The 22819-nt window shown below is 44.3% G+C and overlaps 1 protein-coding gene across 1 annotated transcript in view; it reads left to right on the top strand.

Moving 5' to 3' along the window:
* Window positions 1-6194: 6194 nt before the first annotated feature.
* FYN (FYN proto-oncogene, Src family tyrosine kinase) overlaps window positions 6195-22819 on the top strand; it is a gene marked incomplete at its 5' end in the record, with an annotated part of 50914 nt that continues 34289 nt past the window's right edge. The window contains 5 exons of the mRNA XM_079716701.1: window positions 6195-6441; window positions 10196-10292; window positions 16982-17080; window positions 20062-20165; window positions 21112-21261. Coding sequence (XP_079572827.1) covers window positions 6195-6441; window positions 10196-10292; window positions 16982-17080; window positions 20062-20165; window positions 21112-21261 — 697 coding nt within the window. The remainder of the gene's footprint in view (window positions 6442-10195; window positions 10293-16981; window positions 17081-20061; window positions 20166-21111; window positions 21262-22819) is intronic.

Below are 22819 nucleotides of genomic sequence, written 5' to 3'. Positions count from 1 at the left end.
TCCGTTGTAAAATGAGGGGAAACAGAAATCCCACGTCTTAGGACTGTCATGAGAATTTAGTGAGACGACATGTTCCAGTACATAGCACAGCGCCTGGCTTGCAGTGAGCCTTCATTTGATATTGGTCATCACTGCTGAGATTGGAGCCTTCGTCTCCGTGGTGCCCCATCCCACGAAAAGATGTTTTTGTTTTCTATTGTTGTGTAACAAATTATGACAAACTTAGCGATTTAAACAACACCCATTTATCAGCTCACAGTTCTGAGTCACAGGTCCGGGCACAGTGTGGCTGGGCTCTTACGCAAGGCTGAATTCAGTGTATTGACTGAGAATGTTCTCATCTGGAAGCTTGACTAGGGAAGAATTCCTTTCCAGGTTTCTTTGGGTTCTTGACCCAACTCATTTCCTTGTGGTTGTAGGACTGAGGTCTCTGTTTCTTTGCTTTCTGCCAGCTGGGAGCTGTTCTCAGCTCCTAGAGGCCACCCACATAGCCCCCCTCTGTCTTCAAAGCCAGCAGTGGAGACTGTCCCTCCCAAGAAATGCCTCTCACACTTTGAATCTCCTGCTCCTCCGGAAAGAGCCTATCCCTTTCAAGGGCTCACCTCGTGAGGTCAGGTCCATCTAGGATAATCCCTCTTCTGTTAAAGTCAACTGTGCCAAAGAAGATAACCTAATCACAGGAGCCATGATCCCGTCATCCACGAGTCCCAGGGATTATCCAGGGCTTATCCACTGGAGGTGGGAATCTTGGGCACACCTTAGCGATCTGCCTACCGCACCACCTTTTCAGCAAGGCACGTACTTCACACCTTCCTTCCAGTTGGCAGCAAAAAGAGGATTTTCCCTCACTGGCAGAGTCCTGTGTGCTCTTTTTTCATAGCTGAGCTGGGGCCACTGGCTGGACCCAGCACCAATGCTGTGCCTCAAGTATTCAGGCCTCAAGTATTTACATCTCTCAAATGTCATCCCAGTGCGACCTTTTCCCTGCTTCAGGGCCTTGGGGAGTGTTTGTGCTTCAAAGAGGGTCCAGCCTTCTTTCTCTCCAGTCATCCCTGGCACCTCTGCCCTGGCTGTCCCCAGAAGACAGCACTGCCCGCACTCCCTGTGGGGTGTCAGGACCCAGGGTCCCACAAAGAGAAAAGCCACATTGTAAAGGACTGAAAATGCTAAAACATTGGGGTGACAGATGCTGTGGCCCAACTACCATTGCTACCAATGAGGCCCTCCTCTGTCTCTAAATGTCCTGCTTCTGGTAGTTATGTGGGGAAAATTAAGGAAAGCCTTCCCTAAACTTTCAAGGGATTAGTTTTCCTTATCGAGAACATAGCAAAATACCTCAGGTTGACTCTTGTGGGTATTTCTGGTTTTACAAGGATCAAGAGTCCCCTGCCATGAATCTTCTGTGCTGAAGTCAAGGCATTTCTGATGTGTCTCTGCCACATCTTATCCTTTTGCCTCATGCTATTACTATTGCCTGGAAAAGGGTGTTTGCTCGTTAAACTGCCAGTTTTTGCTTTTCTCCCAGAGAAGTGTGTGAAACTGTGCAGTCTATCTACAGTTCAGCTTTCAATACTTTTCCAGCTGTCCCCATCTGGGTTGCTTGTGTTTGGTTTCTAGGTTCTTAGTTTGGTTCCCTTTCTCGTTCTTTTCCTTTCATTGTGATACCTGCCCAGGTAAAGCAGAGACCAGCTAAAGGGATAGTGAATGACAGCCCCAGGAAACATGCCACATCAGAGCACAGGCCAGTGTGGCTTCACCATCACTCTCCAGAGTCTGGGCTGTTGGGAGCAAGGATACCACTTACGCTTGAGGGCTCTTCACTTCTCCACACCCACCTAGGCTGGTTTCTGAGGCATCGTGCTTACACTGCTGAGATTAAAGTTATTTGTTGTCAGTTTCACCTTCCTCCGCCTGCCATCCCATTTATGTGTCAAGAGAAAGTAATTTGCTTTTGCAGAAGACTGCCAGTGGCCTTTTTCCTTTTCTCATACCTAGCTCTCTCACACACCTGAAATCTCACAAGTCCTGTGATGTTATAACCTGGGCATACAGATGTTGCTTTATTGATCGGCCTATGAGGAAATGTGAGCGTATCTGTGTTTCATGTGCATCTAGCAGACCAGACTGGGGTCTGTGGCATCAGTGGAGGGCATGTACGTGTGACCAGACTCATTCTGGATCGAAGTAGCCTATGCCCAGAGTAGCAGATAGATTCCATCCTTCACGTCAGCTTCAGTCAACCACTCAAGGGCTATGTGAAGAAGGATTCTGAGGCCACACGTGGTGTAGCACCAGAAGGTGCTGTGATGATTGATGACGTCCATCATGCATGCTCACAGGAAGGGGACGTGGCAATCCTTGAATGATTCTCTCTTCGGCAATTTCTGCCCGAGTTGCTTAATGCTCTTGTGTCACATATGAGAAAATTAAGGAAATTTTAAGTAAATCAGGTTTTACTTATGTAGTAGAAACAGAGCCCTTCCATTTACAGAAGAACTGGATAATAGGGGGCTTCACCACAAGAACAGGATGCTGCTGGTCAAAGTGCTGTTTATCAGTTTTTCTAGGCATAGCAAAGCACAGAGGACGGTGGTCATGAGGTCATGATGTATGATTTAGTGATCAGAGTACCTCCAGGGCCCCACTTTCAAGTGGCATTATTCAGCGTTTCCCAGTGCCCCACGGACCTTGAGCAAATGTATTAGTGCATTATATGTTCATGATGGACCCACAGCACAGGCCATAAAAGCCACACCACAGAACTGTACGTAATAAGGATGTTTTTATTTTAACCCGAATGCTCAGAACTTTGCTTCGTGGCAAGGAGCCCAAAGTCACACTGAGTACAACTCATATAGCATCTTCTGATTCTTTCATCAGGAAATGGTTAGTCTGACCACCTCAAGTGGGAGGAAGAAGACCACAAGTCCTTATACAAATATTTTCATTGTGATTAAGTTTTAATGACCGAGCCCACATTTACTGATTTATTTCATTTTCTTCATGTTTGTCAATGAAGTGAAGAGAGTACACAAGATCTGTGCAGAAACATTCCTTACTCAAAATTGTAAACACACGAAGTGGTATAAAAGAGAATTGTTTTCTCCAAAATGATTCTGATAGAGTTTGGGGTTTTTGCATTTAATCATTTAACACATATTTATTGAGCTTCTACTGTGTTCCAGGCACTGTTCTGGACACTGGAGATGCAATGATGGAACAAAAACTGAAAAATAATCGCTGCCTCCAAGGAGCTTACTATTTGTTTCCTTCCATTATTTCATAGAATTATATAAAAGCTGTTAGGCATTTATTACAGTGGTAATACTTTTTTTAGTAGATTTTTGAAAGATTATTTTTTTCTTAGTTTGATGTAGGGTCCTGTTTTCAGTAAGTTTCTGATGTAGGGTTTTGTTTTGATGGAATTGGAAGAGTAGTTTGTACTGAGAGTTCTCATTGGTTTTAGATTCTTTCCTCTATCACAGGAACAAACTTCTAGAGAAAAAAAAAACAGCATTTTGTGTCAATTCTTTAAATATTTTCTCCCAGCATGCCCATTCTCCTAAGGAAGGCAGTCACATGCATATAAGGGAAACAGCACTTACACTGTTTCAAAGATATAGCTATAATGCTTTTCCTCTTCATAAATCAGGATTTCTTGACCTTGACACATTTACATTCGGGGCAAGGTAATTCTTGGTAGTTAGAGGCTGTCCTGTTCATTGTAGGATGTTTAGCAGCATCCTTGGCCTCTTGCCACCGGGTGCCAGCAGTACCCCTTACCCTCAAGCTGTGACAACCAAGTATGTCCCTTGGTCATGGACAGCAAAGTCACCCCCAGCTGAGAACCACTGACATAAATGATGTGATTCTGTGATTCAGGTCTCACATCCTCTAACTAAAGCAGATCAGTGAAATTCCTGAAAAGAGTACCTGGGACAAGCCGTGTCTTCTGTTGGCCTTTGTAGATGCTCAGGACAGTGTTCCGCCAGGGAAGAGTTAATGTAAAGTGAGCAAGATATTTACCAGTCTTATGAAGCGACACCAACAACAAATGGTGAAGCTCCTTCAGTCAGTCATGCCTTGGAGATACTTTGCATTTCCTATTGGAAACTTGTTAAAATCATATTCATTTACCGTAAGTTAGAGAGCATGTTGGACACAGTACACTGTAAGTTAATCTGGAATGATTTACGCGTAAATGTGTTCCAGATTTGGTGAGCTCAGCTCAAGCAGCAGGCGGCTCGTTTCCAAACATTTCCACTCTGAGCTAACGACATTAAATTCAGTAAGTATTTATTGTGAAACATGTAATGTGAGAGGGCTTTAAACAGTCTGATATTGCTTCCATGACCCCGGCCAGCAGGAAAGCAGTGCTCTGAACAGTACCTCCCAAGAGTCTCCGTATCTGATGTGGCAACCCCATTTTGGTTTGCAAGATATATAGAGAAACTGGCTCTTTTCATTTCCCTTCACCTCCTCAAGTCCCTTCCCATCCTGTACCAGCTGTGTTCTCCCCAGTGAATACATGTAATTACACATGATGTCATGTATTTCTTATTTGGTTCTCTGGTCCCAAATGGGCCACTTTTCAGAATTTTGGCAGGGACATCCATTGCATGTCTTACCTCCCTGCTGTCAGCTGGACAGGGTATTACGGGACATTGCAGTCCAAAGTGGGGTCATTTAACCAACTCACCTTCCATTTTTGAATCTTCTTCACTTCTCACTCATGCCAACAGATTCAAAACACAGGGCACACTGCTGATAACAATTATTGGAAGAAGAGTTGGCCTTCATGCAGAGAGAAAGAAAGGGTGAAAGAGAAACAGTGGGCTAGAGAATCTTCACTCATTCAATTGCTGTTTATTGAGCACGTGCTATGTGCCAGGCATTGGCAATATAGCTATGACAGAAATGGACAGAGCCCTGCTTTCCTGGAACTCGCAGTCTATTGAGCAATGAGACAAGTGGACAGGCCATTTTTAATATGGCGCAATAGATGCCGTAATGAGGGAAGTCAAGATATCATGAGAGCACTTAGGAAGAGCACCACCCCAGCCTGGGGGATGGCAGGGAAATCAGAGACGGCTTTGCAGAGGAAGTGGCGTCTTGACTGAGACATGAAGGATATATTGTGTATCAAAGAGGAGGGGGCAAACAGTGTTCAGAGCCATGTTCCAAAGACGAAAGGTGAGTGGGAAAAATAGAACCTTTGACGAACTGAGAAGTTAGGCAAGTTTGGATAGTAGAGTGTGAGACAGGAAGATTGAAAAGTAAGCAAAGAGGAGCCAGTAAGGATGTGCTTCAGGATTCTGACTTGAACACCTTGGTGGTGCCATTTACTGAGATCAGCGCAGAAGAAGTAGGTTTGGTTTGAAGGAGGCTGGGGTGACAGTGACTCAAGTTTGAATTCACCACTAATTCTAGAACATGGGAATGAGTTTTTAAATGTTTCTGAAAGATGTCAAAAGCTAATGGAAATTTGAAAAGTTAATTAGCAGGTTTAAATGATTTCGTTACTGTAGGCTATCGTGACATCCTGCAAATATACTCAGACCTCTTAGTTTCTGTCAACTGTATTTTTTTCATCCAGTAATTATTTCTTAATTTTGATACTTACCATCATCTTATTGCTTAAAATTTACCCAATGTGTGCCTGAAGAATGGGTACCCAGGAATGAAGAAGTACAGTGAGCTACTTAGGGGCTGTCTTCTGGCTTTTCCAACACTCCTGCACCCTATTCTTTAGATTTCCTTTGCCATGATGGAAGTTTTTATTCTAATATTGCATGCACTCATTTTTGAAAGCTTACACTACTTTTTAGGGTAACTAGAGAAAAGCATAAGTTAGTAGTATTGGACTGTCTTTAGGCAGGTGTGTGATATTACAGCAGTGTAAGGGTGCAGACCTCATGCGAGGAAAAATGCTGCATGGTGAATATTGTACTCTGTATTGATCCCATTGCCCGGAGCATATGGGGAACAAATGTGATTGTCAAGTGAAAGGCACTGACATTGCTTCCAGCCGTCAACCATAGCCACTGCTTTTCTGAAATAGAAATATCTAGGCCTGAAATATCCAACAGTGAGCTTTATAAATGATTCCTCTTTAATAGTCAAGCAACCCAGCCACTAGGGAGCATCCAAGTTCATGTGCCTCTTTTTGTTTGTTTTCAACAGGAATTTAGATAATGGGCTGTGTGCAATGTAAGGATAAAGAAGCAACAAAACTGACGGAGGAGAGGGATGGCAGCCTGAACCAGAGCTCCGGGTACCGCTATGGCACAGACCCCACTCCTCAGCACTACCCCAGCTTCGGCGTGACCTCCATCCCAAACTACAACAACTTCCACGCAGCCGGGGGCCAAGGACTCACCGTCTTTGGGGGTGTGAACTCTTCGTCTCATACTGGGACCTTGCGTACGAGAGGAGGAACAGGTTAGGATTAAGCTGCTCTTAAATCTTTTGGCAGTTGAACGTTTGTGCTCCTTTGACTGAGGATTCAACATTTAAGTTATTTATTTATTTATTTATTTTGCGGTATGCGGGCCTCTCACTGCTCTGGCCTCTCCCGTTGCAGAGCACAGGCTCTGGATGCGCAGGCTCAGCGGCCATGGCTCACGGGCCCAGCCACTCCGCGGCATGTGGGATCTTCCCGGACCGGGGCACGAACCCGTGTCCCCTGCATCGGCAGGCGGACTCTCAACCACTGCGCCACCAGGGAAGCCCAACATTTAAGTTTTTAATCACTCTCTGCCTAGCCACTACTAGATAAGGGGCTGTTAAAAATGCTGAAGGTTGATGGACAAATCTAGGTGCTGGCAACAGTGGTGCAGGGGGACTCCAGTAGCTGCTCTGTGAGAATCCTGCAAGGGTTACGAGAGACAACCTGCTGCTGAGTCACTTGAGGCCAGTGGCTCTCAGCCTTGGCTGGCTGGCTCAGAATAACTAGGCAGCTTTTTCAAAATATAGATGCCTGAGCCCCCATCCCAGGTCTTTTACATCAGAAGTCCCAGGACTGGATCTGAGTATGGATGTTTTGAGTTCTCCAAATGTGAAAGCACTCCTTCCCCGCATCCACCGGTTAAGAGCACTTACAGGATAGTACCTGCCCTTTCAGCTGCCTAACCTTCAGCCTGCCTGTCGCTTCCCAGCTGGTGAGGCCATTTGGCCACGTTATTTTTTGGCCATTTGTCTTCATTGATTCCTTCTCTGATGCTCCCATCATCTTCAATATGGCAGAGTTTATCAGCCCTCCAGTATTTTCATGTATCTTTTGTATTTTAAAATCAAATCTTATGTATCCTTAAGGAATCTTCTCATATTTCTTTTAGGTTTCTTTCTCTTTCCCTAGGCTGTGTTTCACTGCCATGTGCATTTGCTGACTTAGCTAATAACTTTGTAAAATATCTGGCCTACGTTCTCAGACATATGTTTTCTGAAATATTTGTAAGTTATCTCATGCATCCTTAGTCTTCCAAAGCCTCTCCCAGTATGTGAACCATGGTAACTAGATATTTGACATTATATGTTCCAAAATTGTTTTGTTTATTACAAAAGTTTTTAAAAATATACATCAACCATTATGCTGTCAGCTCATCTGGGAGCAGATGTCTTAAATAACAACCCGTTGTGCCTTTTTACCTTGGGAGTTGGCACTGCTGAGGCTTCAGCAGATGTTTTCTTCCCTCTCCACCCAACGCGACAGTATAGTTATATGAAGGGGACCTGACCCAGAGCTTTGGGCAATTAACTACTTCTGTTCTGCCAACACTTCACACTCTGCTCGGTAGAAAAAATATTTTATGTTCACCCTTATGTTATGGTGAATCTAGCTTTTCCTTTAAAGCAGGCCTTGCATGGGTGACTGAAGGCTGGGCACACTTAGTCATCCTTCCAGCCTTCCTGGGAGGCACCTGGAATGGAGGGCGGAAGGAAAGAGGCCGTCAGGTGGTCTAGGGACGTCTGTCTCTGGAGGATGCTGGAGGAAAAAAGGAGCCAGAAATGCCCCCAGCACACGTGCCCTTTGCCTGCTGGGAGAAGACAAGTGCTTTGCCAGCCGGACTCTGAATTCTGCTGACACAGGCACTGACCTTGTGCATTTACTCGTGAATGCTGGATATGAATCCTGTGTCTGCAGGTATCATTCATAAAGGCACTAGAGAGGGCTCCTTGCCTTGAACGTGTGTGTCTGTAACACCATCAGGGACAGTGTTAGTATAAGAGGGCATCCGATCCCTTATGAGATGTGAAAGTTAAAACAATACTCACAAATGTGGGTGGACTTTTCTGCCTGAATTATTTGGCTTTATCATATATGCCTGTCTTTCTCCTCAACGTTGCTTTCAGTGCTTTAAGGCCAGGAACAGTGTCTGTGCATCCCTGTGACCTCCTTTGACTCTTCCCTCCATCCCTAGAAGATAAAAACACCCAGTGAGTGATGCAGGGAGACAGTGGGCAAGTGGAAGTATCATCCTCCTGTGCCTTGTCTTCCACACGGTGGAGCTTAGGATTGTTTTTAAATTCTGAACTGAAGGGAATCTGTTAATCGAGTGTTAAATGAGGATAGGCATGGCCTTACAGGCTCTGTTTTAAGCCAGTCTCCTTTCTAATTGTTCAAAGAAATCTTTGAAACGTTTTGCATTTTGTCAAATGAGACCTGCTGCTTTGCATGGTCAGACCTTCTGCGTGCCATCCCTCCTGCAGGAAGTCCCACTTGGGATGGGGTGGACAGTCAAGCCCCCTCTCTCCCTCCAGTTCTTGAATAGTCCCCGGCACATCTGTTCCCTTGGAACTACCAACACAGCAAAACGGCAGCTTGGTGAAACGCAGAACCCATGGTGTGCGTTCTTCAGGCCACATTAGGCACTTTGGGGTGTGTGGAAATCAAAATGAGAATCCAGAGAGCAGAGAAATGGGATGTAGTTGTTATCAGTTGCTGCGTAACAAATTATCACAAAACTTTGCAGCTTTAAAAGGATGCACGTTTACTGTCCCACAGTTTCTGTGGGTCAGAAATCTAGCAACAACTCAGCCGGGGCCTCTATTTCAGAGTCTCTCACAGGCTGCAGTCAAGGTGTGTTGGCTGGGCTGTGGTCCTCTCGCCGTCCATCAGAGAAGGGTCTGCTGCTGCCAAGTTCACGGCGTGTTGGCAGGACCCAGCTCCTCGTTGGCTGTTGGCCAGAGGCCCCCTCAGTTCTTTGTCGTGTGGGCCTCGCCAGCATGGCAGTTTGCTTCATCAGAGTGATCAAGCCAAAGCGGCAATCCAGAGAGCCTGCTCGGAAGACAGAGGTCACCGTCTTTTGAAGTTGAAGCGTAATCATTCATGGGACATCCCATCACCTTTGCCATGTTCTGTTGGTTAGAAGCAAGTCACTGGGTTCAGCCACACTCAAAGGGAGGGGATTGCACAAGGGCCTGAACACCAGGAGGTGAAAACCCCTGCAGGCTGGCTTAGGACTTCCTCCACATGGTAGGCAGAGTTCTAGGCCAAATGCAACACTGGACGTTCTTCAGTGTTGATGGCAAACCGCTGCAGGGCAGGAAAGGCCTCTGTGGCACGTCAGCCAGGTGAGGAAGAGTGAGGACAAGTCATGCGGGGAGGGGTGAGTCCATGGTGGAAGGAGAGCCAGAGAGAGGGAGTCCTGATGGCCTTGGCAGGTGCCAAGGGCAAGACATCCTCTGATGGGGTGAACATGTACGGAGAGGGTCTTCTCAGTGCCCGGGCTGCAGAAGGAGTTTCCTGTTACATTCCGTGTCCTGTTATGCCGAGGGAAAGCGTAGTCCATTTTACCCAGACCTGATGCGGGCTCCTGCACGGAGGAGAACGTGTGGGGTAAAGAGCGTCTGTAATTGCTGCAGAGCCCTGCAAATCTGAAGTATAATGTTGCTGCTGCCCCTTGGTTGTGGCCGTGATATCAATATCCATCTCTTCCCAAGGACTCATTCCAAGTGTACAGAGAGAAGTCCTTCAACTCTGGGTTTTAGTTGGATCAAATAATGCTTCCCCTACAAAGACCAAGACATAAATTCAGCTTGTGACTCTAGTTTCACACAATTACAACACTGTGTCATGTTATCAGTACTGATTAGAGGTAAATTTTGAGAATGAGGTTTTAGTGAAGATTTAATTTCTTGGAATTAATTTCCCCTGGTGTAATAATCTCTCCCGTTTTGATTTTGTTTTTGTCAGGAGTGACCCTGTTTGTGGCCCTTTACGATTATGAAGCACGGACGGAAGATGACCTGAGTTTTCACAAAGGAGAAAAATTTCAAATATTGAACAGCTCGTAAGTTTGGAGAGGGAGAGGGAAGCATGCATTCCTTTCAGACTGGGCAACAATTCTTGTGCTAGCAGTCTGCACCTTTTCAGGTCTCTGAAATGCTAAGAGAACACTTACTAATCAATTCATTAATTCTCAGCAACTTAACTTGAGGAAAGAAGAGTTGATGAACCAGTGCAGCATTTTATGGCGCTGTATGTCCAGGGAGCTTTTTGGAAGATATCATAGAAGCTGATGAGAGTCGATGGTTTTGGTTTAAAGGTTGTAAAAGCACCAGCCTCGCCCTCTACAAATCTAGTTTCAGATGATTGGCAGGAGGCTGGCCTAGCCACATTAGCCTCTCTTTGCCCGGAGATTTTCTTCAAATTTCACATGTTGCCCTAGCCTCATGTAAGGCTGGCAACAAGTTCCATTTTCAAAACTGCTAAATATTCCCATTGGTGAAGCCTGTGGAGGCAATTTTCCATAATGAAAATTTGCAAGTGACTGAAATCTTTGTAAGATGGAAGGAGAAGTGATTTTGCCCACTCGAGAATGACTACAAGCATGCCTTTTCAATGTGGCCAGTAGAAACAGCAGTTAAGCAGGCAATGGGGAAATGTCAAGGGTGAGAATCACTCATTTTTCAAATCCTCCATTTAATACTTCCTTTAGGGAGAGTAAATATGGGTCAGATTTCCCTACAGTTTTTAAATATTATGTCTGTTGGGTTAAGGCAGTGTGCACAGTTGGGGGCCCTCCAGAAAAATCCAGGCTCCAAAGAAAATGGTGGTGTCCCATGTGTGCAAGTCAGGCCCTCTCCCCAACACCTCAAGTTTCCCTCGTGAGCGCCCCTCAGTGGCTGGGAAAGAATGCCACTTGGAGGCTGAGGGCCCACCAGGAAGTTCTCCAGTGCTGCTAGGTCTGGTTACTCTGCCCTCTGCTCTCTGAGCAAACTGGATTTCATGGTGGTGGAAGGGCCCGAAGTCTGGCTCTTCAGCTTTTCCAAGGGCAGGTGAGAGGCAGCCCTGCTCACCCCACCCATCCCAGGAAAGAGGAGTGGTCCTTAGAACAGGGAACTGCCTCAGGCCCTGAAAACTGCCTCCTTGTAGAACCCACCCCTTCCCTAGGATGCCCCCAACTCTCAGGACCACCTTTCAAGGGCAAGAATGGAATTCCTCCCGTAATAGGACAGTGACTCTTCCAGACATCAGAAGGCACTGTCTCCATAGTTACAGGGTTATTTTTAAATATATTATTGTCATCATGAACAGGGGGGTGGGTGGGATTTTTTAAACTTTTTATTTAAATGCATATGGTCAAGTGCACGGATCAAAAGTGTGCAGGGTGGTGCTCGCACAGTAAGGCCGCTTAACTTAACAGTTAAAGTGGTACATTTATGTTATACATATTTTACCACAGTTTTTTAAAAGTGTACCATTTGCGGAATTTACACAAACCAAACATGCCTGTGCAACACGTACCCAGATCAAAAAGAACATTACCTGCCCCCCATGAGCCCTCCTCCTGTAGCCAAAGGAATTATTTTAAGCATAGTAAAGAGCTGCCATTTATTGAAGGCTCCTTATGTGCCAGCCATGTGCTAAGCTGCAGAGGTTCTCATTTGCTCTCCACAGCAACTGTCTGAGGTGTGTCTCATAGTCATCTTTTGACATAGGAGGAGCCAGAGGCTCAGGTTAGGGAGCTCTCTGGGTGCACGGAGCTAGCAGGTGGCAAAGCCAAGGGTCAGATGCGGGGATGGCATCCTGAGTGAAGTGTCAGGTTCAGTGTTGGAAAGGCCCACATCAGAGGGGACTGAACTATTGGAGTTACATGAAGGTTTGAAGGGAAATGGGGGAGGAGGGATTTGGCTTTGATCTCTTCCGATTTATGATTCCTTATTGTTAATTTAATGCTCAGATGAATGCTTCTTGTCAGAGTCTACTAACTTTGAATTCCGAAATACACCCTCCTTCCCCTCCCAATTTTATGCAGTATTTCCTAAATGCCAAGGTTGGTTAGAACTTTTCAATCAGTTTGTAACTTCTAAAAGGCAAGAATTAAGGAATAGTAGGAGGTACCATACATGGCTTTTCTTAGGTTTTCTCCACACTGCACATGGATTTACATGTTGGGTTGCAGGGCACTTGGAAAGCCAGTCCTTGCCCAAACCAAATTTGTGACTTCTTCCTTTGTTAATCTGGATAGGATCTAGAGTGGCCTCCGATTGGAATTTTGGAGAAACATTCCAGGAAGACCCGACCTGCCTCAATCTGTATTTCATGATTTGCATGCATGGCCATTAATGTTTACAGAAGGCTTTTGAACCTCTGACCCTGTTCTGTTAGAAGACAGTATTACAAAGGCTTTTTATCCCTTTAATGTTATTCCTTCTTGCCAGTGGAATTTCTCATCCTATGTGCCATTTAAATGCCCCTTTTCAAGGTTATGGCGTGGAAATAGGGTTTTCGTAACAAGCACAATATCCTGAAGTCAAGGGTAATAACAGGGAAGAGAAAATCATGAAGGAAAAACAAAGCAATAGTACAGAACCAGATGGCATGTGTCTCCTTGCCCCTGCCGGTGCCTCTCCCAGCCCCTGGCTCTCATCCCTTGAAAGAGAGGGAGGGACAGGGCTGTGTTCTCCCTGGGGCAGCTGCCACACCTCCTAGTGTGGGTCCGCCTGCTCCTTTCCCTGTCAAGAGGCAGGAACTGGAGGCCACAGGGCTGGCTTTTGTGTGTCACAGTGCAGCATAAACCATGTGATAATGCACGTGTGCCCATGCCCGGAGCCGACGGCACTGCTTCCCACCATGGGGATGGGAGGTCCTTCATGGACCTGGTGTAGGGGCTCAGTGTAGGGAATTTGGACATTATTAAACTTGACCCATTTTGAATATGTGAATTCATCTGTTTTATTCCCTGTTTTCACATTTCATGACTAGTGATGTACCACCTAGAAACAGCAACTCTAAAATATAGTAGACATTTTACACAGCATGGAGTAGTAGTGCTCATTGCCTAGGGTAGTGACTCCTTTAAAGTTCTTTTAATTGTGATAAGAAGAAATCTGATTTAGAGCCCATCTAAACATTTGACAACATTGTTATGGATATGCCCTATGAGAGTAAGATGGGCAGTGACCAAATTTAGAAAGAATCCAGCATTTATAATAATGCTCCACAGCTCCATAGATCAAGGCTGACTTCTGTTTGCAAATGTCACTTCTTGGCTCCATCAGGGCTCCAGACTCCCAGCTCCTGGGGCCACAAGCCATCTCTGAGCAACTCTGGGAATTGGGAAGAGGCTCTTTTACTCAGTGTTTACATTAGAGCCACAGGGGAAGCTGTTTCGGAAACTTAAAAGTTCTTCTAAACCAGAGGCAGGGCTTAAATCATATATTTGAATCAGAGCAAGATAACAGTTGAAGAAAAATCTCACCAACTCTGAATTAATGAAATAGCTGGACTGTAAGAACTGTTTCAAGGAATGTAGCTTTAATAATACTAATTACTCCTAGTAACTCAAGTAAAGAAAGAAAAAGCACAGTAAAGATCCTATTTTCCTAAATCAAGGTGAATAAATTGTATAGAGTATATTATTTATTTGTAGGTGAATTGGGCTCCTAACGTATTAAACAAATGATTTTTTCATTTGCTTAAAAGGCTTTTTTGATGTCTTGAGTCTGTACCAGCCTGTCTGGACACAACATGTGAGTTTTACTACATAATACATTGTGTCCTTGTCACCCCATAGCTCCTTTGATGGAGAAAGTGACCCTGGATGGCCTCAAAAAAGAGAAAAGGATTTTATCTTTCTCAGTTTCTCATGAGTAACTGAAAACCCTTGTGAGATTAATGGAGTCACTTAAGAGAAAATCATGAATTCCTGATACAGGACTTTCGAACAGTCTGATAGTTGGATTCTAATCTGTGCTAAACTATTTAGGTGGCAAGACCAAAATGAGATAGTTAATGCTGGATTTGAAATGGAAATAACTTGATTATTACCATGTCACCTGAATAAGACTGGGCTGTCACAACCTGCAGCAAAGTGCACTGGCTTCCTGCCCCAGATGACATTTCCGTGTACCCCCAAATTGATAGGTGACTTTTTTTTAAAATTTAAATCAATTAGAGCTAACTCAGTGAAGGTTATCTTGCAGTAAAAAAAATAAGCCTCTGCTGCAAGTACTTAATATTTTACTCACTGTTTGGGAGATTTCCCAGGTGTGTGTGTGTGTGTGTATGTGAGAGAGAGAGAGAGAGAGAGAGAGAGAGAGAGAGAGAGAGAGAGAGAGAGGAGGGAGGGAGGGAGGGAGGGGGAGGGAGAGGAAGGGAGGGAGGGAGGGAGAGAGAGAAAAGAAAAGAAAGGCTGGAGGTGATCGGTATGGTTATTTTTTATGATGAAATGTCTCCATCTAGTGGAATTTTAGAGCAGTAAAAATGTTAACACATTAAAATGAAGATAATGGCTAGAAAGCAATTTCCTTAAACGCATGCAGTGTTTAAAGAAAAAAGCAAACTTCCACATATGTTCTTAGATAATATACTTATAACTGCATGTATTTCTTTTGGAGGATGTAGAAATGAACCCAATACAATCTGTTTAAATGTTAGCATTTTTAATTTCATGATTTGAACCTAAAAGGCAAAGGGACGAGATAGGGGAGCAACACAGGGTAGATTCCACACAGCCGGATGGATCTAGTTCTTAAGTTGGGGGGGTGGGTTCACAGGTGTTCATCTGTACATACGGTCTTTGGTACGTATAAATTATTTCATAATAAAAATCTGGACATAAACTAAATTTAAGGTTATTAATAAAAGACTTTCTGGGGAAAATCATCTCCCTGTTTTGATTGATTTGTTTAAATGTAATAGGGTAACAAAAGAAAGACTGAAAAACCAACTGAAACATAAGTGTTTTAAAGCCTTTGCCAGCACCCTGTCTCCTTGTGAGCTATTCTGTGCTACTCGTGCCACCTGACGCTTTCCCGCAGCTGCCCCTGTAGCACATGTGGGCTCGTCCGCATTTGTCTGTCGCTGCGTTAAATCCTATATGGAGTCATTGCTCATCGTCACCTCGCTCGGAATCAGTCTTTAGAGGATGGGTCACTGGAGTAAGGCTTGCATTTAATATGGAGGCTGGTTATCCTCTACCTAATTGCATCAGTCTGGGGAGGATCTTGACCAGGGCCAAAAGCCAACATTTCTCTTCCCTGTCTGAGGGCTTTGACACACAGCCCAGCGAAAAAGTGATTTAAAAAAAAAACACAACAACAAAACAGCTTGGGATTTCTCTTGCTGCCTTCAAGGACCAAAAAAGGAAGGAGAGAAGGTGCTGGGCTTCTGGTGATCAGAAGTCTAGGAGGTCTCCACCTACTCAGGGGCAGTGCATCCTCGCTTCCCCCTTGCACTCCTGACCGCAGGCCGGTGGAGGGCTCTGCAGCACTGTCAGGTCAGAGCTACAGCCCCACATACGTGCTAACCGTTGCTGATGGGAAGAGGCACGCACTCCTCCCCTGCTCTCTGTCACATGCAGCTATGTGAGTCTGAGCATATGAACTCTAACCGTTTAATCTACTCATCTGTTGCAAGCTGAGGGTGGTATTCTAGCCCCCCTTTCACATCCTTCTGCCCGCAGCGCTGAGAGCCCCACAGATGAGCCCATGCTGTCGCTGGAACACTGAGCTACACAGAGTGGTGGGACTAAGACTCTCATCCCCTTAGCGAGTTTTCATTCTCTGCGTGCACTTGCACGCACACAGCTACACCCACCCTTCCTCTCCTACCCTTCAGACTCAGAGCAGCGCTGTCAATACTTGATGAAATAACCTCAGGGAGAAAATGTCTGAGCAAGGCGTAACCTACTGTAGGCTTTATTCTTCTACCCATTTTCTTGAGAGCAAACAAGGCAGGTATTCGAAGCGCCTTCATCTCTTAACCGGCCTCCTATCAGGCTTCCTTTCTCAGGTGATATGCAACTATAATGTCTGTCTGCTGTCCGTCTTTCTGTCTGTCTCTCTCTTGCTCTGCCTGCCTCCCTCCCTTTTTTTTCTTTCCTTCTTTCTTTCGAATCATTTAATGGCTGACAAAATAATGCTAAAGCCAGCGGCTTGCATCTCTCCAGAGGTACTAGGATGTTGGTTGCCTCGGGACGGGATGAAATAGAGACTGTTAGCCTGATTAGCAGTGCATGCTTTATTTGTTTTTTTCCAGCTTTATGGATATATAATTGGAAATATGACATTGTATAAGTTTAAGGTGTACAGTGTGATGGATTGACACGTATATTGTGAAATGTTTACTGCAAGAAGGTTAGTTAACACATCTGTCACCTCACATAATTACAGTTTTGTTGTTGTTACAATGTTTTTCTTAAGTAGGCGGGGGCTGAGTTCCCTTCCCCTCTATGTAAGTTGGAGACACTTACCAAGCAAAACGCCCTCTCCCCCACCAGAGCCCCCTCATGGCCAGGGTCCTACATTCTGAATTCATAAATAAAGCAAGAGATGAGAGACAAAACTGGCTTCCTCTCTGCACTGACACAGATTGTAACCATTTGACCCTCACAGAAGGCTGTGTTGGAGTTTGGAGAAATCTGGTAGTAGAATGAGTAGGAGACAGTCCTATGCTCTTACAGCACAGAGCCTGTGACTGCAAAACATTGAAATGGTCGACATACTCACTTCCTTTTCTCTTTGTTCCCTGCAGGGAAGGAGATTGGTGGGAAGCACGCTCCTTGACAACTGGAGAGACTGGTTACATTCCCAGCAATTATGTGGCTCCAGTTGACTCCATCCAGGCAGAAGAGTATGTTTTGTTGTTTTCACTTAACTACTTGCTTTTAAAAGTTAGTTGCCCTGATTAGTGCCATTAACATTGTGTAAGTGGGAGAAGTAGTTCACTAGAGTGATTAAGGGGGGAAAGGATGTGGCAGTGCTTGTCTCCCAGGCTCTATGCCATGGTTTTTGCCACATCTGGATAATACTTGTACCCTTATTAACTTAATATTTTTCTTAAAGCCTGCTCACTTTTTTTTTTTTTCGGTACGCAGGCCTCTCACTGTTGTGGCCTCTCCCATTGCAGAGCACAGGCTCCGGACGCGCAGGCTGAGTGGCCACGGCTCACGGGCCCAGCCGCTCCGCGGCATGTGGGATCTTCCCTGACCGGGGCACGAACCCACGTTCCCTGCATCGGCAGGCGGACTCTCAACCACTGCGCCACCAGGGAAGCCCAAGCCTGCTCACTTTTAAAAAACATTTATTTTGAGAAGAAACTTTATATTAGTACCTTAAATGAAAACCCAATATTACTTGCCATAGATAGAAATAACCATAAGAAAGTGATGAAATTCTAGCTAGAGCATGTATTATTGCCAACCCAAGGATTTAAGCCTGCAGTCTGCTGAAGAAAAGAGGAGAGGGGTGGGAAGAAGGGAGGGATGGAGAGAGAGAGAGAAAGGGGAGTGTGTAAGTAATTGTTAAAAATCAATTTGAGCTTTTTCTCCTCGATGTAATCAGAAATGTTAGAGGGGTGCTGAAAAGACATACTGTCCACACCACAGGTAGGAGTAACTCACATGCAGTGTATCCTACCACTCGGGAAATCCTGTGGTGATGCATGTCCAATGGTCCTTTCCTTTGATGTGAGGTCTCGGGTGGTTTCTTTCATAGCAGATCGTGACTAACAGTTAGCCCAAGGATTTCACTGACAGCAGTTTCGGAAGGTGGTCGATAGGCTGAGGAAATTCTCGAAGGGACAGCCATGGTTCCTCCTCCTGGCCTGTGGGGATTCATTGGCACTTCCAAAGTGGAGAACTGTCAGAATGGCTCCTGTAGCGGCCCTAACCTCTGAACCGAGGGGAAAAGAGGTGGAACAGGATCTCCCAAATATGAGACCCGGGCCTTCCCCCTGACACCTTGGGGACCTGCCTCTCCTGCTCGGTGGGGCAGGCCTGACTTACCAGAAAGGTAGTTGAGAAAAGTCAGCCACGCAGCCCAAGCTTTGGCTCTGATATTTAATATGCCCTGGGTTTGTTTAAGCACTGCAGGGAGGATTAGACTCCACACCCCAGCCAGATCCCCAATGGGATTGCTCTCTTGTCTTTAATTCCCCTGTATTTCCTCTAAGAAGATCTGTTTTGTTTCCCACTCTCAAATACTCAGTGGTTCTGAGCTCCTTTTTTCCCTCAGTGAGTGTGTTTCATCATCAGTGAATAAAGGAATCCGTATTGAATCTTTTTTTTAGGGCAGATTTGCAAACATCTTTGTGTTCTTTCAGAATAAAAGGTACCACCAAAATGCAGCATTACTTTGACTTAACTGGGATCCTACCCACAATATATTTAAGTTACATTTATAATGGTCAGGTTTTTTAAGTACTTTGTTTTTAAAGAATAAAATAGCATTTAAAAAATAATACCTATGGTTTTACATATGCAATTAATTACCATTATCTTAAAATAACAATTATTTTAGTACACTCCACTGTTCCAGTGGTTCTCTTTTCATCACTGTTCCTATTTACACTGCATTTTAATTGGGTTATTGATACAGACCCAGAAAGTCATTTCTCACAAATAATTGGTGTAATTCCCTTTATACCACCTAGCACTAGGTTAGGATTGTTGCAATCTTGTGCCTTTAAAAGTCACTGAGGAACTGGCATGCAGCGTGTCTTTTCTTATCTTCAGGGAAGCTCTTTCATTCACAAAAGAATTTGATAGTGAACACATAATAGCTATGCACAAGTATAATGAATTGAAATTTCATTTTAGAAACTGGATCCTTTCACAGTCAAATATTCTAAAAATTGTTCCTGTGCACAGATTCCGGTGGAACGCTCCCAGGTTCTCCCTGGGGCTCTTGGAGCACCTGCTGCTCGCTCAGCACCTGGTGCAGAAACGTTACCCAAGTGCCAGGCAGTGCTTAGGGCTGGAGGGTACAGGGGGAGGTGAAGATGAATAAGGAAGGTCGGCGGGTGATGTGATGTGATGCCTCCTAAAGTGGCACGGGAGTGTCATTACAGGGAGAGTATGAACACGTCTGTGACACTGAGTGTTTTTAAGGACTTGCTGGTTGACTGTACGCAGTAACCTGCCTGCAGCTGTGCTAGAGCTCACATGCGGCAGGTCACAGCCCCGCCATGCAGCAGTTGCCTTTTATCCATCCCATCCAAGTCCTCACCCCTGCTGGACAGGAAGAAAAGAGAAACAGGCATCCAGGGACAGCAGTCATCTCAAATTAGGGGTAGTCTTGACCATTTTCTTTCAGAGTTCCTGTAAGTAGGAAGTTACTGAAAATACCGTGTCTTTGTTCTTTGTCCATTCTGACTGACATTTTTTCAGTGCTTGATTAATGATCTTTATAGACACTAAGACTGTGTTTTGTTATTTCCCAAGGGTTGTAATTATGCTCAGAAATCCAGGGTCTTGTAGAGGTGCGTGGGAAGGGTCTCCTGCAGTTGCCATTTCAAAACAAGGTCTTGGGTTTCTCTTTTTATGCATGTGGGTGGCACTTTTAACCCAAACCCACCAGTTCCTGTCATCTCTGGAAGAAAGAAAAATAACCTGTAATTCAAATCTGATCGTTTTTCAGGAGTGAAGGAGATGGATTAGGGATGGAATCAGGAATAGATTGAAAGGGAATTAGATGCGGCTAGGGAAAACTACACAGGGTGCGGCTAAGGATGGAATTGGAGGTGAGGAGGATTCACGGGCAGAGGAGCTGATGCCGCTCCATTTTTGCAAATGAACGTTATAAAACATTTCCTTCCCTTGATCTCATTTAAAGGTGGTACTTTGGAAAACTTGGCCGAAAAGATGCTGAGCGACAGCTTTTGTCCTTTGGAAACCCAAGAGGTACCTTTCTTATCCGTGAGAGTGAAACCACCAAAGGTAAGGTAACGAGTTGAAGAAGTTGGCTTGTCATTCAAATCTGTGGATTAGTCAGAGGGGATGAAAGGCTTATCTCTAATGTACAAGGGTTATTTAAATGGCACATATCCTCCTTGCCTTGTGAGCAGAGTCCTATGTTCAGTTTCCCCTCCAGGCTCTAGAACTGCAGACAGTTCCAAAAGGACTACAGAGGCTCAAAATCAAGACCTTCCCCCCAGAAACAGGGGCTGGGACCACTTCTCCAGGCATGCAAGATCATAGAATCTTCAGAAGTCCTTTAGAATTAGGATTTTCTGAAACTCTTAGTTCCTCAGGCACCAATCACACAGGTTGTTTTTTGCATTTCTTTTGTTTTTTCCACAACCGAGGACTTCTTTTCCTCCATCTGCTGGCATTCTCATTATGTAACAACTCATTAGAACCCAGTAGAGGAGCTGGGCCAAAGAAAAAGAGCAGTGGCCTTCTAGCTTGATATACCAGACACTAGTTATCTGCTACTGTGAAAAGTGTTCTGAAGCAAGAATTGGAAGCTCAGTTCTAGAGAAACAGTCCTTAGATTTCTTCAGTACACGCCACCCCTGCCTCTGTGATGCCCTGTGGGTAATGGAGACTAGGGTAGCAATCTCAGCTGTGAACATCTGTGCTTCCCTTCATCTTGCCCGGGGGGAGTTGGGTCTGTGCCATGTTCACCAGCACAAGTATACTGAACAGAGTATCACAGGAAAAAATCCAGAGAGCTTTCATTCTCAAGGATAGAATCATTTTATTGCTAATATCTTCTGACATTTGCAGGAAAAGGGTGTTTTCTTCCTATGTTGCTGAGTGGAAGTGTGTGTGTGTGTCTCCTCTTGATAATTATTAATCAGAATACTCAAGTAAATGAAACCCAAAAAACAAATTGGTACTCAAAATGATTGGAGCTGCTAATGCTTTGCACATTTCCCAGGTGCCTATTCACTTTCTATCCGTGACTGGGATGATATGAAAGGAGACCATGTCAAACATTATAAAATTCGCAAACTTGACAACGGTGGATACTATATTACCACCCGGGCCCAGTTTGAAACACTTCAGCAGCTTGTACAACATTACTCAGGTAACCTGAATTCTAACTGGCTGCTAACCATTTGGATGCTGGAGGGTATGGGTGGGCACAGAGCGGGAAACGGGAAAGAGGTACGACAAATATATACAAAGGCACTAGGAAAACATTTTTCTTTGCTAGCCCTTCAAGGTGGGGCTTGGCCGAATAGGTTCTATCACTGTTTTTTCCTCCATAGTTATTATTAGTTCCATATGTTTGTCAAAAGATTATACCATTCAGGTTCCCCAAGTAGAAAGCAATAGGTTAAATTTTAAAAGCTGTTTGTTTTTTTGTTTTCATCTTGAAATCTTTAGAAGTTATCTCTTCCTGTTCCCCTGCAGAATATAATTCAGGAACTGTGGAAGGAAGAGGGTGTGGTCTCCGGGGGAACACTTACACGGGGCCTCCTAGAGGGTGTGCTGTGTTTCTACCATTACTTTACACTCAGCGCTGTAGCGGGAATGGCTGCACATGCATTTCATTGTCATGACTAGATGACTTTCACAATCCATTTATCATGTTCTACTTCCCCACCAATACTTCCATTTCCTAACTAGACTTAGACGTATATGATCCACAGCTCCTAAATCTGTTACAGCTATTGTATTAGATTAAACTTTTAAACAGTAGATCAGTCTCTGTCCTAACACCCAGACATCACCACTAGTCTGTTGTTCCTAGAAACATACAATAATTAGGTATTTAGGTGTGTGATTTGTACATTTTATTAAAGAAGGTGGTTTTATGTGCAGTTGTTAGAATGATTGCTTTTTTTCCTAGATTAGCAAGTCAATCTCACTATATCAATATATACACACCAATAGATAGGGATATGCATGTACAGATAGAGATCTATAGCCTATTAAACCCAATAGTTTTTTGTATGATCCATATATACATTTTATATTATTCTTCAGGACAATGACAAGACTCCAAAATAGTACATGGCTTGACTCAGCTATTGCTCTATGCTCATTCATTTAAAAATACGTGTGTATAATTTTTTAGCACCAAAAAAAAGCAGTTTTTTGAAAATGGCAATAAGAAATGTCTATCTATTGATCCTGGGCAGTAATGAACAAATGAAAACATTAATAACACTTGAAGTACTTGTTGATTAGGGCAGGGGGTATCTTTTGTCTATGTGGATTCTAATGAAATACTTGGGAGAAATGGAGCAGAATACCTCCCTGCGCTTAAGTGATATACTCAGAATGCCTGCATGTTGTAAGGATTTTTCAAATGCCTAAATATATTTCATTACAGCCAAACATCAGCTGGATCCCCAGGGTTTGGATCATTTGAAAATATTGTGTTGGAAAGGGCACCTTAATAACATCATAAAGCTGGAAGGAGAGAAGGGATATGAAAAGCAATAGACATTTTTTAATCTCAAAAAAAAAATCCATCTCGAGACGGATTTGTTTTTATATTGGCTTTTCCTCTTCCCTCTTTCTCTCCTTCACACGATAAAACGCCTTTGAAATATTGACACATAAATAATTTCCTGCCTAAATGTCTCAGAACCTGATTCTATCAAAAAGAAAGGAATAAAAAGGAACTTGCTGCC

This window comes from Hyperoodon ampullatus (assembly GCF_949752795.1).
Source record: "Hyperoodon ampullatus genome assembly, chromosome: 12".
Lineage (NCBI taxonomy): Eukaryota > Metazoa > Chordata > Mammalia > Artiodactyla > Ziphiidae > Hyperoodon > Hyperoodon ampullatus.
This window is presented reverse-complemented; position numbering and strand designations above follow the sequence as displayed.